This window comes from Chenopodium album, chromosome 15 (assembly GCF_948465745.1).
Source record: "Chenopodium album chromosome 15, dcCheAlbu1.1, whole genome shotgun sequence".
NCBI lineage: Eukaryota > Viridiplantae > Streptophyta > Magnoliopsida > Caryophyllales > Amaranthaceae > Chenopodium > Chenopodium album.
Window position 1 is genome coordinate 40,042,750 of NC_137848.1, and position 15,937 is coordinate 40,058,686.

General features: G+C 32.1%; 1 protein-coding gene across 1 annotated transcript; it reads right to left on the minus strand.

The window, feature by feature from the left end:
• Window positions 1-2,187: 2,187 nt before the first annotated feature.
• Window positions 2,188-4,383, minus strand: LOC145581154 (protein FAR1-RELATED SEQUENCE 5-like). The gene has a single exon (XM_081638214.1). The coding sequence runs from the start codon at window positions 4,381-4,383 to the stop codon at window positions 2,188-2,190; it is 2,196 nt and encodes a 731-aa protein (XP_081494340.1).
• Window positions 4,384-15,937: the final 11,554 nt, after the last annotated feature.

Below are 15,937 nucleotides of genomic sequence, written 5' to 3' on the forward strand. Positions count from 1 at the left end.
GTATAATTACCTTAATTTTATATAATTTCCTCAAATCAAATTTCACTTCAAACATCGATGAATGAACAAAAATTACACTAAGGATCTCCGACACGAAGAACTTTAGTGTAAAAGGAATTGATTGACAACTAGTAAAATCAATTAAACATGCAAATTAACCTAGCCAAAATCGAAAATTGACAAAATCAACAAAATTGTAGACTAGATATCACAAACACAATGAAAATCTTATAATTACTAAATTTTAGCAAATATTTGATAAGCAAAAAAATGAGGGAATAAGTAAATTAAAAAATTAGTTAAAAAAACTCAAAAGTTAGAGAAATTAGAAGTATGAGTTGCTGAGATGCTGCAATTTATAGCTTTTCGCTTCCGACGAAATCGAAATTAGTAGTGATTGAAGTTGAGATTTGGTACGTCACCATTGATTTCTGAACGAGAGAAACCCCAAAATTTTGAAGAGAGAGAATGAAAAAGTTGATCAGGAGAGAGAGAAACACTCATGAGAGATGTGAGATTAAATTCACTTAAATCGTAACCGTTCGATTTTACGAAGGTAAGCTTAAAACTCGTGTGTATTTTTAAACCGTAAGATCTTGGAATGGACGGTGTGGATGAGCTGTTTTCAGTTTTCATCATAAGGATGGTTTTCACATGATCCTCCATATATATATATATATATATATATATATATATATATATATATAGGGATTTGCTAGAATGAGAAATAAGAAATGAGAAAAGAAATCTCCACCCTTAGATTTTAATAACCACCGACGGCTCAGATTAAAACATTAAAAATTCACCTACTCTTCTCTTTCACCCCCTCCCACGTTTCTATTTCATTTCCATTATGTTGTATAATTGTTGGTTGCCTACTTGCCTTTCTTTCGCTCTCTTCTCTTTTTTCCCTTCTCCTTACTTTTGTTTCTTCCAATCCCTTAGGATCTTAGTTCATACAAGCAATAATTTTCACAGGATGAAGATCAATCCAACTCATCCAAGGTAATTTTAACGTTTGGTTTTCACGATTTTACTTTCTGGGGTTTCTAATTGAAATTAGGGGTTTCCTATTAAACGTTTTTATTGCTTTTGGTGAATTGAAATTTTACTTTTAAAGATCTAGATTTAAACGTAATATTTGATTATTATTTTATAATTTCGATAATTATGTGTTAAAGAAATATTTGATTATTAATATACAATTTCGATAATTATGTTTATAAGAAATTAGTTCTTTGACCCAAATTTTGTGTTTTTATTAATATTTTTTTATTAGTTATATTGATTCATTATTGACGAATCCTTACGATATCATTGGTAATGGTTATTTGGTTAGTGCCTAGATATATTGTTTGACACAATTAGTGGATAAGACGAGTGATGTATAATGGAGATTTTTTGGTAATGGAGATTTGGGGGCTTAATATTTCTCCAATGTCAATACATATCTCCTTTTTTGAGATATAATGTGATAAGCAGAGTTACTCTCTGTTGTATCATTTGAAAAATTGATTGGCCAAGTTGTATATTGTGCCTACCTCGACATTACTACATCAAAGATATGTGTTATATTTTGCATTATTGATAAGCTGCATTTTCGGATATTATATAAGTAAAAGTAATGTTGTGAAGAAACCTATTAGCTCAAATGGTAGAGCATTGTGCATTTGCACAAGGTTGTGGGTTCGATTCCCTCATAGGTTATCAATATGTCAATTCTTAAATTGCTTCTTGAGTTTATTATGTTTTATGAATGATGTAATAATGATCACATTGGCATTTTGCCATTAGTAATGTGTTGAAATCAATGTAGCAAAAATCAAATTACATATGGAGTATGTTAGAATAGAGGTGAACCAAATAGAAATGTAATCCATAATGAAATTTGGTAATCATTATCCAAGATCAATATCTGTCATTCAACCCCAACTACAATATTACAATTAAAATAAAATCAGTTATATGTTCATGTGAAACAAAAAGGGAATAACCCTCCAAACATTCAACCTAACACCATCTGAACTCTGAAGTACTTGAATCTTGATAAGCATCACAAGTACCTGTGCCTGTGACCTGCACCTGCAATAGCTAACACAAAAATACACTCTTAACAATGAGCTGATGTGAGAGATAATTACAAAATAGTAGAGAAATTATATACAGCTAGTTTAAGAAATAGCTAACCTAAGCCTCCTTCATAGGGCAATTGCGACTATCATGTTGTGCATATTTCCCACAAGATTTACAAAGTCTTTGTCGCTTTTGCTTATCTTCAATAGCTTTCTCTTTCCCACTTGGTATTCGTTTGCCACTTCCTTTAGTTATTGAATGCTTTGGTGGATGAATATCAATTCTCTCTGGAACGGTAGACTCAACATATGCTTCCAAATCATTTGTCTTGTCATTTACATAGGCACTGGTACTCTCAAGCAGAGATTTTTTTAAGTCTATGATCCCATTCCTTAAAAAACGAATTTTATCAATATCATACCCGACCAATTCTGCACAACCATGAAAATCTTTCCATAACTCAGATATTTCTGTATTAGCTAGTTGACTTTGAGAACAACCTTCACATACAACAGTATCCATATCAAATATAGGTGAGCAAGGTGCACTTTTAGTCCATCTATGAACAATATAATATGATGGTATTGCATCAATTCCTCTGCCCTTGAAAACACAAAGATTATGACGACATGGAATGCCATCTTGTTCAAATAACTTACATGAGCAGTGAGCCACATTGTCAAAAGTATTATAAGCTACAATTCTTTGCTTTGGTTTCCAAGGATTACTATCATGAACTGCAAATATTATACTTCCATTTTCCTCTTTGGTCTCCTTAACTCCACAATACATACTAGAACACCAAAATTCCTTTTGAAAGACATAAAAATTTGCATGAGTATAAATATCTCTTGCATGCTTTTCTATATTATGATTTGTCTTTAATATAGGTAGTGAATGTGATGTGTCATGGTCAAATTTTTTTTGGTTATGCCTCTGCCTGTCAATAATACTTTCATATTGAACCCAAAATTCAACCAAATTGAGCCATTTATCTGTAAGACTACCAAATACTGAATTTTCACTTTCAGAAATAGAATTTGTTCTAAATAAACCAGCCAAGAACAAGTCCTTGAAGTATGCAGGTATCCATGAATGTCGTATCTCGTACATAGAAGAGAACCACTCATTTTTTGTGAGCTCAAACTCATTAACAACTTGTGTCCAACTATGCTCAAATTCCTCGGGAGTCTCTGATTGCCACACACATGATTTAAATTTATCTTGAAAATCCTCATTACTATTAAGACTTCCACCTACCTTCTCAGAAACTTTTTTTAAAATATGCCACATGCAAAACCGATGAGAAGAGGTATCAAATATATTTTTTATTGCAACTTTCATTGCTGGATCCTGATCGGTGATTATGCATCTAGGTTTATGACCCCCCATTGCTTCTAAGAACTTCTCAAATAACCAAGTAAAGGATTCGGTTTTCTCATTACACAAAAATGCAGCACCAAATGTAATGCATTGTCGATGATGATTTCTTCCGGTAAATGGAGCAAATATCATTGAGTATTTATTTGTTCCATATGTCGTATCAAAAGAGACAATATCACCGAAAGTGGCATAATTTTTTCTCCCAATGCCATCAGCCCAAAAAAAATACTTTAACCGATGTTCATCATCTACCTCATATGCAAAATAATAAGAAGGATCAAGCTCTTTTTTTCTTTCAAAATTCTCTTTAAACATCTGTGCATCATAATCACTGATCATAATTTTAAGTCCTATTTGATAATTTTGAAGGTCTTTTTGCGTACATCCAACTTTATCATATCCTCCAACTTGATTTTTAATCAACTGATATGCTTTGGCAGGTCCTATATTGGCTCGACTACATGTGAATAAAACAGCCTTATGCATAGAATTAACCTTTCTTTCCAATCTCAAAAGGTGTCTCTTTGTAGGAGTTGCAAGTGCATGGGTATGGTGCTCAACAAACTCCTTAATCTCATATTTACCCTCTTCCGTTCGTTTGATTTTGATTTTTGCACCACACCCTTCTCTTGTTTCTTTCAACCTTTTAGATTTACCCCCATTCATAGATTGATTTGTAGGCTGATTATAACCTTCTTTAGAACACAAAAAATATTTCCATATAACCAAACCAGTCTTCTTATCTTTCACCTCCGTTGAAGACCTAACGCTAAAACCAATATTATGTGCGTACCGTTTGTAAAATTCTGCTCCTTCATCTAAGTTATTAAATATCATTCCTAGTGATGGCTTGACATTATCCATTGCCTTGATTGCCTTCATAAGGGGTAACAATAAACATGTATCGAATACATTAGCAAATCCCATTGATGATGTAATTAAAAAAACATTAATGGTGTGCTATTATTAGATACTACAGAGTATGTATGTACCTATTTTACAATATAAACATACAAAGACAATAATCAATCAAAGAAAATAACAAAATCATATACTATTTAGTTAAACCACTTGATTTGATATAATAAAAAAAAATCAAACAAAAGAACAAGAATTCAAGCCGGCAATCAACAAGTCTAGACATTATTATATAAAAAAAAACAAATAGCAGTCCATACCTCAATTGTGATTGAAAGTTTTCGTCAAAGCAACAAGATAATACTGCAGCATTCGTCATTTTTGCCGACCAATTATTTTTTGGTCAATTGATCTATTAAGGGAGAATGAAGTGTGATTATGGAGCTTATTTAAAAAAAAAGGGTAACTAAAATAGAAACGTGGGAGGGGGTGAAAGAGAAGAGTAGGTGATTTTTAATGTTTTAATCTGAGCCGTCGGTGGTTATTAAAATCTAAGGGTGGAGATTTATTTTCTCATTTCTTATTTCTCATTCTAGCAAATCCCTATATATATATATATATATATATATATATATATATATAGCTTTATTTCTTTGCGCATTTCCGTTTGCCGTGCAAGAGTCCTCACAAGGTTGGCAGCAAGATGATTTTTCATCTAATTCACATTTCTTAGTTTTCTAAAAAGCAATTATCAATTACCTAACCTCATGTTATCCTACTTCTTTGATTATTGGGTAATTTTGTTTCCTGTCATTCGGATCAAGCATACTCGGTGACTATTTGTTCCCCAAATTCAACAATGTCCCTTGCTCGTATATAATTAATTTGGTGTTTCGGCCTGAAAGGTAATCACACGAAATTTTAAAGATCTGTGTATTATATTTCAATTTGTATTAGCTTGTATGATACGGAGTATGATTTATTATTTGTACTCTTTGTATACATGATTAATTATTATGATATTATATGATATGATTTGTTTGATTTAAATATCGTATTATTTTTGTTGTATATAATTGATTATACAATTATTTCTAGGGGTTTTAATGTTGTTGTTATAAGGGAGTATTGTTTTATCGAGGTTTTAGGTTTGTTAATGCAAAGTATTATTTTTGGGTTGTGAGTTAATTATATTTGGGAACTAGTATTATTTCCCTAAAGAGTTGAGATATTTATGAATCAAATTGTTATGTTATTTGAGAACCTGTGCCATTATTGAGATATTATAAACTAGCTTGTGAATGATTGTTTGATCGAAGTATGAGATCAAAAGGTTGAGAATTATTATTTTGTTCTTGGTTTAAGGCTCGACGTTATATACCTTAGTCCTTGGCATGTTGGTAAGAGGATGATAATCATGAGTTAAGAATGAGATACAATCTTTATTTTATTTATTTTTCTATGGTCCCCTACAGTGCGATTTGGCCCCTATGTGGTCTGGTTCAAGGTCTTTTCTGGTTATTGAGAGTATTCAAGTTTTATACTTGTTGGTTTATTTATTCGAATTACCCATATCCAAGGCTAGGTGTAAAACAAAGAGCGTGGCACACTTATGAGATAGATGAGTTAATTGAGTAAAAGAATATATTATTATTCGAGATTGAGTTAATAAAGGTTATTTTTCAGAGTACGATGTGTAATGTAGTTTTGAACTACATTGTTAAAGTGAGCTACTAATGTTAATTATTTTTTTATTCTCTGTACTCTGATATGTGATGATTACTCAGCTTTTTACTGACGTGTGTGTTGTTTTGTTGTGCTATCTATGTTTGCGGCTATTTCTTCTTCTTATGGTGGCTCTGCGACGATCTATTTTGGAATTTGTCCCTAATGGTGAGCAGTCAAGATTGTTTAAACAAGTTAAGCAAGTGATCGTGGCTAAAGGAGCTCAAGTGTTTCGATTAGTCTGTTATAACGAGTTTGTAAAGTTGTATAGATACCTCACCTAGATTTATTGGGTTATAATTATTGGGAGTTTGTAAGCCTTAGCACTTGACAGGTTGTCGAGTACGGCGGTAATACCTCCGATTTGGGTGTATGCTTCCGCAATTTTATTTAAAGGTTGCTTATTTTTCCTTTAAATCTTGTTTATTATTAGTTAGTAACTCGGGGGTGTTACATAATTTGCACAAATGGTTAGAAAAATATGTCACATTCACCATTAGATGAATAAAGTAACAAGACAACCCAAAACTTGAAATTTCAAAAACTTACTCAATCAATCCAATCCTTGAAAACAACATAGTTGCCTTAATGAACTTATTTCATCAACCACTAATCATCAACACTCGCCTTTTGAAAATTTTTGAACAAATTTTCCCGAAAGTTAGTGTATTTCACAACTTTTGTAGCTGAAAAGATACTTAGTAAAAGGTGAAGCAAATTTAAACAACGTTGGTCATTCACTATTAAATTTGTAAAATATTGCACTTCAACTATTTCACAAATATGTGTTATGCTAAAATAAAATGCAATGCATGTCACTATCACATTGCTAAATATATTTCACAACCTTTGTACCTAAAAAGATATTTAGTAAAAGATGAAGCAAGTTTAAACAACGTTGGTCATTCACTATTAAATTTGTAAAATATTGCACTTCAACTATTTCACAAATATAAGTTATGTTAAAATAAAATGCAATGAATGTCACTATCACATTGCTAAATGTATTAGTATACACCAATCAGGACATACTTTAGTATACACAATCTATGCCAATACAAAATATATCCCACTTGAATAATGACATGAACAACAAATAACATGCCATCACAAAAATCTTCTTAATCATGAAACATGCATGACACTTTAATGTGGATAAACCAAAAACTCAACCAAAATAATAAAACACATGCCATATTCAAATTTGTGAAAATTGTTTAACAAATTAGAAAGATAAGAAGTTCAAGAATGTTATTAACTACAAATAGACATGTGATTCTCAACTAGGAATGGTAACGGGTCGATCCGAATCCGATCCGAATTTAAACAGACTATAAATTCGGATCCGAATCCGGATCCGAGTCCGTACTACTACCCTTCGAATCCGAGTCCGTCAAATTTCCGGACTTCCATATTTTCGAACCTCCGAATCCAAATCCGATTGTTTAACATTATGAACCATTAAAGCAACAAACAAATAGTGTAAAATTTATATTCATCTATGTAAATTTCCAATAAATGCCGAAAACAAAGTATTACAGTTGAATGTTAGAAATAGTAATTCATCTAAAAAAGGGAAAAAAAAAAGCCATGACCATCCCGAAAGTATGATAATGATTGATGACTTCTCTTCTAATAAAATTTATTGGGAAATTCTCTTTGGTAACACTATAATTTTTAATTTTCTTAGTGGTAAATTGTAAAAAAATTTATTATCCTTGGTACACTTTAGTTAGTTATAATTTTTCAATGGTGAACTTAATGAAACTGTAAGCCTAACCCTAGTTAACTAAAGACTTAATGACTAATTTAACCCTATTCCTAAATTCTACCTTTCCTTCCAAAAAGTTTCAACCACGAATTACCCCTCCCCGTCTATGACCAAGCCCTTACGCCAGCATCCCCTTCTCCTACGCTGGCCGGCTATCCCAGCGCCCCCCCCCCCCCCCCCCCCCCCCTTCGAGATCTATATTTTGTTGTTGAAATCCACACCTAAAAAATTGAATTCTGGATTTGTTGTTTGTTCGTTAGGGCGAGTTCTAAGTGGGGTTTAAGGTTTGGTGGGTGGTTCTAGGGTGGGGAAGGGTTTAGGGGAGATTTCAAGCCAAAATCCAGCGGTTTTTTATTTGAGGAGGAGAGATTGAGGATTTGAGTTGTTTGGGGAGGGGATGCGGTGGTTGTTCAAGGGGAAAGAGAGGTGCGGAAGGGGTGGGGAATTGTTGTAATTGGTTGCGAATTTCATGTTTGCGGTAGGCGAATTGGTGATTGTGGGATGCAGAGGTGCGATTGGTTGTGGCAGGTGATGTTACGGGCTATTGGAGTGAGAATTGGTGGTGGTTCAAAGGTGGTTTGGTGGCAAATCGATGTAATTAATGGTGTTCTTGGTGGGTGAAGCAATGGTGAATTTGGTGAAGGTGGTTTGGTGGTTGTTGTGTGTTTTGGTGGTTTTTATCGTGGTGGCTGTTTGTTATTGTTGTTATTGCGGGTTGTTGTTAGTAGGTGCGGCGGGTTGTTGCAGTGTTCATGTGTTGGTGGCGGTTTGAAGGTGTTTGGTGGTGTGGCTAAAATGACGTGGCTGCTAGAGATGTGCAATAAGGTGTGGCAGGTTGTTAATTGCGGTGGTTGTTCGGTGTTGGCGTGAGGCAGTGAATTTGGTGGTGGTAACTGGTAAGTGAGGTAGAGAATATGCTCAACAGTATGTTGTTGTTGGAAAGGTAAGGAGGAAGAAAGAATTGGGGATGATGATGATGATGATTGGTTATTTGGTTGGGTTTGATGATAGTTAAGGTGGAAAGCTGGACAATCATGAAGAAATAGAGTGAGGATATTTTAGGAATTTGAGTGCATTAAGTGAGGATATTTTAGGAATTTTAATTTTTTTTTTTTTAAAAAATGTTAACCATAGTTAGTAATTAACTAACTATTTCAGAGTTAAGCTAAAATACAGTCCCTTAACTTTGCCATTAATAGCACATTTGGTCCCTTATCTTTGAAATGAGACAAAAAGGTCCCTCAACCACCCTAGCCTCACCATTTCTGGTGGAGGAACTTCCTAGTCAGCAAAGTTTAGGGATGTTAATATGCCAACTAAGCCAAAGTTCAGGGACTTCCAGCGATGGGTCAACAAAAGTTTAGGGACTACATTTATTTTTTTCAAGCAAAAGTTTAGGGACTTGTTAGATCATAAGTCAATTAATTAAATTAAATATAAACAAAAGCTTAGGAATTTATAAAGTGAGTTTTTTTTTAACCAAATACTTATTAAGTGAGTTGGCAAGAATAAAAATTGCTAATAAAATTTGATAATCATGATATATTTTATATTTTTTTTTTATCATTCCCTTACTTCCTACCATTATTTCGTAATCAAAATTTTTACAATATATTCCAACTAAACTCATTATCCACACTTCCTCAAATCCTAACTCCTAACCTCCTATATATTTCACACACCAAAATAAATTTTAAAAAAATAAATAAAACCAAAAAATATAATGTGTTTTCAAAGCGAGAGAGTAATAAAAACCCAAACTTTGTTATATAAAACTAAATAAAATTATGAAACTAGAATAAAAATAATACCACCCGACTTTTCTCATTAATTGAAAATTTATTTTTTCACGAGTTTATGTTCTAAAAGGTTTTCAATTTTTTGGGTTTTTGTGTGTCAATTTCAAGATTTTTTTTCTATGTGTTTTGTGTTCTAAATGATTTTCAATTTTTTTGGGTTTTATGTGAGACAATTTTAAGGGTTTTCTTTTTTATTCTTCTTATTTCTTATGTTAATTTCTAGAAGAAAATAATTTGCCTTAGATTATTAACTAAATGTGTTTAACTGAAGTAAATGGCGGCGATCATAAATTCACACTTAAATTATCTCACTTTGTATATTTTTATGAAGTAAATAATTTTTACTAAAATAAAATTGGTTTATTTGAAATTAAATAAGTTTAATTGAACTAAATTACACTTATGGGTTAAAACTTATAATCATTCTTGTGTAGGAGCACCATGTGTCCCTATAGGTTCCTAAATTTTGGCCTATAATAATTACATTAGCCACCTCACCCTAGTCCCTTAACTTTCATTTATAATTTAATTAATGCCAACTCATCAGCTGAAAGTCCCTAAACTTTGCATTTAAAATCATTAAATTTATTGCCACATGTATACCAAGGTCCCTAAACTATGCTTAGTCAGTTAATTTGTACCTGAAAAGTGAGTCATTGGTGGTTGAGAGATCATTTTGCCTCATTTGAAAGTTGAGGGACTAAAATGCTACAAATACCAAAGTTCAAGGACTGTATTTTAGCTTAACTAAACTATTTCATTAAGTTCACCATTGAAAAATTATAACTAATTAAAGTTTACCAAGGATAATAAGAATTTTTACAATTTACCACTAAGAAAATTAAAAAACTATAGTGTTACCAAAGAGACTTTCCCAAATTTATTTCTCAGCAACCAATCTTGTTCAATAATTAAGTGGAGATCTACTCTCGTCTTGCATGTATCTAATTGCTAAAGGTTCTCTGATTATAATGACAAATAAAAAGAATGAGGTGTTGAGAAGGGGGAGATAATGAGGTTACATGGGAGATGAATCAAAGAAAAAAGAAGATGGCGGCTGTTTGAGGAAATGGTTAGGTTTTATTATCTTATATTTTTTATATATAGTGAATAATAACAGAAAAAGGTCCACATCTTCTAATGGATCAGACTCGGATAATTCGGATCAGACCCTACACAAGATCCAATTCCGCTTCACCTCCTACTCGGAGTTGGACTTTTTTAGCAGACTCGGATTCTAACTCTTTGGTATTAGATTCGAATCGGAGTTTATTCTTCGTATCGAATCGAACCCGGAGTAAGTCGTCATCCCTATTCTCAACGCCATCACATTACTCACATTGTAGAAATAACACAAAAATCAAATTAAATTACCTTGAAGCAAGTAGTGAGAAGCATACTTAGTCACAAATACTAGATTCTCACAAGGTACTACCCAAACTCTTGTACCATCTCATAGGTAAAAGTCTCAACATACACTTGAACTTCAATTCACATTTCTTATCTTCAACATGGAACTCTCCAACTAACTCACTTGGGACCTGTTCTCTTCAACTTAATTTTAGTTCATGTACAATTCCTAATTTCCTTTTCTTATAAACAATTCAGTTCTGTTTAGCTCAATTCAGTTCAGTTCAGCTCAGTTCAGTAAATCAGAACAGACCCTTAGAAGGCTTAACAATCTTCAACCACTAAATTGAAACTTATCATCAACGACAATGATCCAAAATAATTAAGTCATCTAAGTGAGACCTACATTATCCCATTAAGACAAGAAAAACAATAACATTTACTCACAAGTTTAGCCTTGAATACTTCCAACAAAACTTGGTGAAATGACATCGAAAACCTTTAGAAAACACTATTAAGAAGCACACGCCTTAGAAAGTTGCAAAGCTCTAAGTATATATGTTAGACAAGTTCTAACTTATTCTCAATGGTTTCTTCCAAGGTAACCGTTCATGTAATACCCCAAATTTTTAATGTATTTTATAAATTATTTATTTAATTATAAATTATATTTTGGGTCAAACTATTTTAATTATTGGATTATAAATAAAACAAGTATTAACATTTGGGTCAATAAGTATTTAATTTAAATGTAGCCCATCTTCATAATAAACCCAATCATCCTATTTTTATAATTGGGATAACTTTTTCATCATCCAAGTCTATAATTCTTATAAGCCTAAAATTTACCCTAACCTACTCTACACTATAAATACTCCTTCAATCCCCAAAATTTCCCACACAAAAAGTCAATTGGTCAAGGTATTTATTTCTCCTCCTTATTTCTCTTTTCTTATTCTTTTTCCTTTTTCCTTTTCTTTTCTTTCTTTTCTTATTTTTCCTTTCTTTTGCTTGTTCTTTCACGTGGCATTCCATGAGTTCCAAATTGCTACTACTCCCAACAACACCTAGTGCTGGCTGCCACTGCTGCTCGTCGACCCCACCGTCGATTTGCCACCACCTGCCACGTCGCCGTCGGCCACACCCACGGTGGTTCTTCCCTTCTCTCTCCTCTTTTATTTTGTTTTAATCATTATTCCTATACTTTATATTTTGGGTATTAATTTTAATGTTTAAACATGATTAATATATTTTATAATTGTGTTTTAATGATTAAAGATTGTAAATTTTATATTATAAGGTGTTTAATTTTCAGATTTTATAAAGTATTAAAAGTTAAGGTTTTTATTATTAAAGACTTGATTTTTAGGGTTCTTATACAAATTGATTTGGGGCTTTTGTATACCTAATTATTTTATTGATTAATTAGGCATAAAAGTATGTTTTAATAAAGTTTTTAAGGGAGTTTTAATCAAATAATGTTGCTGGAATTTTATTTAAAGTAGTAGAATTGTGATTTTAATGAAAGGGTTTAATTACCCATTAAAAAGGGAATTATTTAGGGGTTTTTAAATAATTTTCAGATTATTATAATTTGTTTAAAGTGAGTTTAAGGTACTGGAAATTGTGTATACAAGTGTAATTAATATAGTATTATTGTCCTTTTATGTAGGAGACTTAGTTCGGGAATTGTTGTAGTGTACTCAGCTACTTTAAGGGCTTAATTGAGGTACGTACGCGTACTCGAAAATTTATTAAGCGTGTAGAAACATGCTAGGATTTATTTAATTGATTCCCACTTAGTGTCATGCTAGGAATTGGTTGGAATGGTTGATTTGAAATGAGATTGGTGATTTGAATTGGATTGATTGAATTGAGAATAGTTTTGGTGAAATATTTATGAAGCATGATTGGTTGAAATAAATCATTTATTGGAATTGGTGATATTGGAATATTGTCATTGAACCATATTTTTATTATTAGCATGTTTAGAGGTTTGTTTAATTAAACTAAATGTTTAATTTGGCTTGGAATATTGAAAAGGAATTTTATTATAGTTCATATAATTTTTATTGATGCTATAAGCATGAGGAAAGAGCTATTTTAGAGTCTTTGAACACGAGGAATGAATTATGTTTGGTGTCTTAGTGCGCTTATAGTGTTTTCAACACCGAGGGATAGGATTTGTGGCGCATTATGCGTTTAAGGTGTCTTTGACACCGAGATAAATTTAAAAAGGGGTTCAACATTAAATATTATGTGGTCACTAATTATTCAAGAATTAAATTGGTATGCTTGATTGTTTGAATAATTATAATGATTGTTTGTGTTATGGTTTGAGAGTCATCACCAAGTCTAATGATATGTAAACAGCGTAAAGTGAAAAAGATTACGCACCAAAACTCTTGAAACGTATATACCTTGAGTATGAACATATTGGGGGGGGGGGGGGTTATACGACTTTATATTTGACCATAACTTCTACTAGGGGTACAGGACGCTGTACTTTCCATTTTATTATGCGCAGGAATTCCGCCACTTACGAGTGGTTCTTTTATACTGGCACGGTCAGCTCCCGTGTTAATACCCCTTTATTAGGGCAGGTTAGGAGGAAACCCGTTCGATGCGTAATCAAGCTAAATAAATAATGTACCTATGTATTAGCTGGTCATTGAGTATATTGTATGCTTGTGAACAGGTGCAACAAGGTAAGTTGTGTGATGATAGGGTGAAAGCATATTAGTGTGTTTTATTTACGCTTATGTACTCAGCATTGCTGATTGTGTGTTTGTATGTTTGTTTGGCCTTGTCTTTACTTTGGCCCTACGACGACCCACTTCTAATGATGAGTAGTGGGGGACAAGTAGAGAGGAGCTTTTCAGGTGATGAAGCATATTCATGAGGGGGCATGAGTGAAGAGCGAATCATGCTTAGTTTCCATAAGATTACGATGTGATTTATCGCTTTAGTTATTTTTTATTATGCTTGTGAGACTAACACAAAGGTTTTTAAGTCTGTTTGGTTTTAATAAGGGCCTACAATGGTTCCAAGTTGTAGGTTGACTTCGTTTAACTTTGGTTTGACTTTACTTTCATTTTGGTTGACTTTTATAGTTGAGTCTTCTGTTGTGTGTCTTTGATAATTGCCTTAGCCGTTTTCACGGTGGCGGTGTCTTATTCCTCTTTTGAGTTTTAAAAAGAGCAAAACAGGTATTTTAAAGGAAAGGAATTTCTAGGGTGTTACAGTTCACTCTCGTTCACTAAGTTAAAAAGATACTCTCTTAGCATCATGGCAAACAAATAATTATCATTTTTTGCAAAGTTAGTCATTTTCATGCTTTGCATTAAATAGAAGAAAAACTAAAATTGAGTCTCTTATTCCTCTTATAGTCGAATTGCTCACTCAATAAACAAAATAAATACATAATAATAAGATAGAAATATAGCAATCAAGACATGATAATTACAATATGCATAGCCAAATCTCTTATCATTTAAACATGGCATAAGCATAAAATTGCTAAAACCAAATCATTATAGTAAAGGATGCCAATTATCGCGGAATATGGAGATAACCCAACATTCACATACAAAGTCATGCAACATACAAAAAATTGCTTAAAAAGCAAAACTAAGATGTTTCACAACCACAACCAAGACTTTGAGTCCAGCACTTATTCTCATATTACACTTTTCTCCCACTTTGGACAATAGAAGTCTTCAACTAAGTATTGAAATTAGACATGGTAAACTCTACTCCTTTTATATGGGGCACGTAAGGACTAAATTCCTACTACAAAATTATATACAATCATAGAATTATAACACATGCCAAAGTTAAGTCTAAAATCAAAACCTAGTTAATTATGGAGAAAGGAATATGTGAACATACCTCTATGACACCTCTAATAACTTACCTTAGCGATCAATGATGAATAACCCAATAACCACTACTTGTAGTGACTGTGCATCCACTAAGTATTTTGAGCTCTTAAAGCACACTTGGATCCATGTTCTTTACTTGAATTATATTGACATCATGTAGAGATTTACTAGACATAGCATCAAAATAAAAAGTATTCTTAGGAATTACTTTCCACATAATGATTCTTGTAAAAAATGCCAATACTAAATCAAATTGAACCAAGTAAGAACAAAAAATGAGCAAAACATGCAATAATAACTAATAACTCTTGAAAACTCTCTCATAAGGTAACACTAATAAAACATACTAATCTGACCATTGTATTTTAAAAAAAAAAAAAATCAAACATATTTTACTTCAAAATTTACATCATAATGTTAAAACAACTTTGTTAACACATTAAAAAAAATTGACGACACCCAAAGAATATTAAGAGTAAAATAAATAATAGTACTTAAGTTTCACCCAACAAGAGTTATGGAAGCTTAACACACCTAAGAGTCTCAAGAGCAAAAACCATTAAAATAAACAGTACTCTTAGGGGACAAAGCTATAACTCTTCACAAACAATATTGCATGATTTTATTTAAACCTTCACTCACTCAAGAAATCGTAAAACTAATACAAGTTCACGAAATATCATGGATAAATGCAATGTAGGCATTTAGCATTTAACATTGAGCATGAAAAAAATTTCCACAAGCATCACATATACATACCAAAGTATACATTTGCTAAAAATAATAATCTTTGATATCATACTCAACGTAACACAAAATTCATGGTGAAACATATAAAACCTATAATTTAACAAGTCTTAAATAACCATGGAGTATCTATCAACATAGCTATGTAAACATTAGGTACTCAATATATTGTTTATAAAAATTAATCTAAAACAATAGCCTAACATTTACTTTCTCAATGAACAAATTAAAATAATATATATGTTCAAAATACCAACAAATTGGAAAATAAAACCAATTAACATATTTCTAAGTACTAAGTTCAAACCACAAGTATAGAACAAAGAGATAGAAATAATCATACCATG

Excerpts from the sequence above, each read along its gene's own strand:
- LOC145581154 (XM_081638214.1), bottom strand. The coding sequence starts at position 4,383 with ATGGGATTTGCTAATGTATTCGATACATGTTTATTGTTACCCCTTATG.